At 37.4% G+C, this 2,953-nt stretch overlaps 1 protein-coding gene across 2 annotated transcripts in view; it reads right to left on the bottom strand.

Annotated features, from left to right (window-relative positions):
- Positions 1 to 319: 319 nt before the first annotated feature.
- The window catches only part of KRAS (Kirsten rat sarcoma viral oncogene homolog), a 23,382-nt gene continuing 20,748 nt past the window's right edge, over positions 320 to 2,953 (bottom strand). Inside the window, exon 4 of one of the 2 annotated variants that reach the window (XM_010140948.1) lies at positions 320 to 961. In XM_010140948.1, coding sequence (XP_010139250.1) covers positions 845 to 961 — 117 coding nt within the window. In that variant the 3' untranslated portion in view covers positions 320 to 844. The remainder of the gene's footprint in view (positions 962 to 2,953) is intronic. The other variant, XM_010140946.1, reaches the window with a different exon arrangement.

Raw genomic sequence — 2,953 nt, 5'->3', positions numbered from 1 at the left:
CCTACTAAACAAAGTTACTTAAAAATTTGCCACTGGAGGTCAGGAGAGCTAGAATTTCACCTTGGTCTTCAGACATAAAAAGTTGGTGAAAGTCTTAAAGCAATCCATTAACAATAGCAAATGAGCCTAATTAGAACTTTTACTTTTTCCATTACCAGGTATGCATTGTTGTCTTTTTTCTTTTTCTTTTTTTTTTTGTAGAAAAAATACAGTATTTAAGGAGTGACCGTGACAAACTGCAGTGAAAATTTTTTGTGAGAAAGTTTTACCTTTGTATGCATTGAAGTTGATCTGAAATGTTTTAAGACTAGATGCCTAGAAACAAATCTACAGGAAGACTATAAAGGCTTCTGGTCTCTCTATATTGCAGTCAGTCTAAAGTAAAACAAAGGCTGAAATGAAAGTCTCTTTTGCTAACTAGTACTTTTTCCCAACCGGATTTTAAATCCCCCACAATTAAAATGAATGTTGGAATGTGTAGAGCATCACTTCATTGCTAAGTTTGCACACAGAACAGAAGTTCAAAATTAGTAAGAAAAAATATGAAGTTAGCAACTATGCATGCACCGGAGAGTCCTAAGACAGTTCTCAGGTTTTTGTGTGTGTTTTTTGTTTGGGTTTGTTTGTTGGGTCTTTTTTCCACAGGCATTGCTAGTTCAAGAACCAACAGTCAAAGAATACTGGCACTTTAAGAGGAATGAAGCTTCCACTGTCATTTAAAACAAGCATATAGGTAAAGCTAACAGGATCATGAAGCAGAAAGTAATGCTAAACCAAATGCTAATAATTTAGTTAATGTACAAAAATTACTTAAGTACTTCTTAGGAATAAGGGTAAATTGTATTTACATAATTACACACTTTGTCCTTGTCTTCTTTTTCTTCTTTTTACCATCTTTGCTCATCTTCTCTTTGTGCTTTCGGATTTCTCGAACTAATGTATAGAAGGCATCATCAACACCCTGAAAAGATACATACGTGCACACATGAAGATCACATGAACAGGCTTACACCCCTGCTTAGGCACAGTCTGTGTTGTGCTGCCTGCCAGAAGAGGTTATGCTGTCCTCTCCCTTCCGAGGCTTTTATAATGCCTGCTGGAGTGGACTGTGGGTTGGAGGAATTGCCGGGGAAATAGCAGTCTTGAGTGTTCCTATTTCTTGGGAAGGGGCATGCTAGGAAAAACATATTCAGATGGAAGGGTGACTACAGTTGTCTCCTGTCATGTAAGAGGACTGGATTACTGTGCATGGGCAGAAGGGCCTGCAGGAGAGCAGCTTTGAGAAGCTTTGAGCAGCTCTGGGCTGCCATTTCCTGAACAATTAATCCCGGCTACAAATTGTTCCTCTCCTGAAATCTGAGGAGCACTGAAACAACAACCTGAACGAACTGTTTTGATGCCACTAGCACCTGCCCACCCTCTTTCTCAGCTGTCCCCCAAACTGGGATGACTTACTGCTCAGGGGTTTATCACAGATACCCCGTAAGTCAAATTAATGCGATAGGGTTTACTGTACCGCTCTCTCCATCTCAGAGAGGGCACACGTTGTCCCAGCGCAAACTAGATAGTACAGGTACCACATGTTTAGATTATAAGTATGTATATTATTATTACAACAGCATAAAGTTATGAAGCATTAAGTAGCTTTGTTTATGCCTTAATAATCTATATGTAGATTTAAAAAGTAAATACAAATACTTGTGGCAAGAATCCAATACCAAAGTTATGATTAATCTACATATTCGGGTCATTTCTCAGGCACACTGATACAGTAATCACACCACAGTTTTACAAACCTTCACATACACGAATCAATCCCATGTTTCAATGATAAATCATTCTATTCAGCTAGGATAGTTAAAGACATGCGGAACACATTATGGTGCTGTATCACATACAGTCACTTAAAATCTCCACTGCTCCAACAGTTAAGCTACAGACACAAAAACAAATGTTTCTTCAGACCGAATAATTTTTCTTTTTGGGGGGATAATTATAGCTGACAAAAGTTATATCTGGTCAAAACATACCAGCATATCTAAAAGCCTGACAGGACCCACTGTCAAGCACAATGCTGTACGTGTACTTTGTGGCCACCTATTTACATGGAACAGTTTATTGCCTAGCTTTCACATTGCTCAGAACTCCAATCAAATACCCAGGTGGTCAGTCAGCTTCCACATTTATAGTTTGAGTACTGACAGTAAATCATTAAGATACTTGATCTTCATTCTTCACTGCCTTATTCCTTATATTATCTTTTAGATAGATCAGAAATAGTCACATATTGTTGATGTATCACAGCAGCCAACGGCACCACTGTAGAACTGGGTCTAGAAACTTAGCTCTTCAGTTGGCAGGCAGCTCCCTGCTTCTTGTCAGCTACAGAGTTTGCCTTCGATCTGCCAATAAAAATTAACTGTCTCTTTTTATTCCTGCATGCCTACTTCAGTAAAAGAACTTAAAGTGAACTCTGAAAATAACACAGCAACTAAAAGCCAAAATTCACCTAATTTCAGGCAAACGACAAATGGTGATGAAACCTAATATGGAAAGTCAAAACACAGTGAGGTGTTAAATATTTTCACTGTTTTTACCTTAAAGCAGTGCTCCCAGTATAACCTAAATTTATTTAAAGTCCATAAAACATGTACAAATAACCAATATTTGATCAAAGTCCTTGGCAGCCTATTTCCCAATACTAACAGCACACTTTTGCAAGGTCTTTTATTATACAAAATACACTTGCAAATAACTTAGTCTAAATTTTTAAGATATTATTGATCAAAAAAAAATTGAGATATATCTTGCTTAATGGAAGAGCAGCCTTAGTTCTGGAAAAAGTTGTGTCCCTCAGGAATCTTTTCAGAATTAGAAATGTGTGGTATTATCTTACAGTGTATAGTGTATTTTGCTTATAACTTCAGCATATTTAGCAACATTTGTGTAGGGA

Source organism: Buceros rhinoceros, unplaced genomic scaffold, assembly GCF_000710305.1.
Source record: "Buceros rhinoceros silvestris isolate BGI_N320 unplaced genomic scaffold, ASM71030v1 scaffold4318, whole genome shotgun sequence".
NCBI lineage: Eukaryota > Metazoa > Chordata > Aves > Bucerotiformes > Bucerotidae > Buceros > Buceros rhinoceros.
The sequence above is the reverse complement of the archived record's forward strand: the minus strand, read 5'-3'. Positions and strand labels throughout refer to the sequence as shown.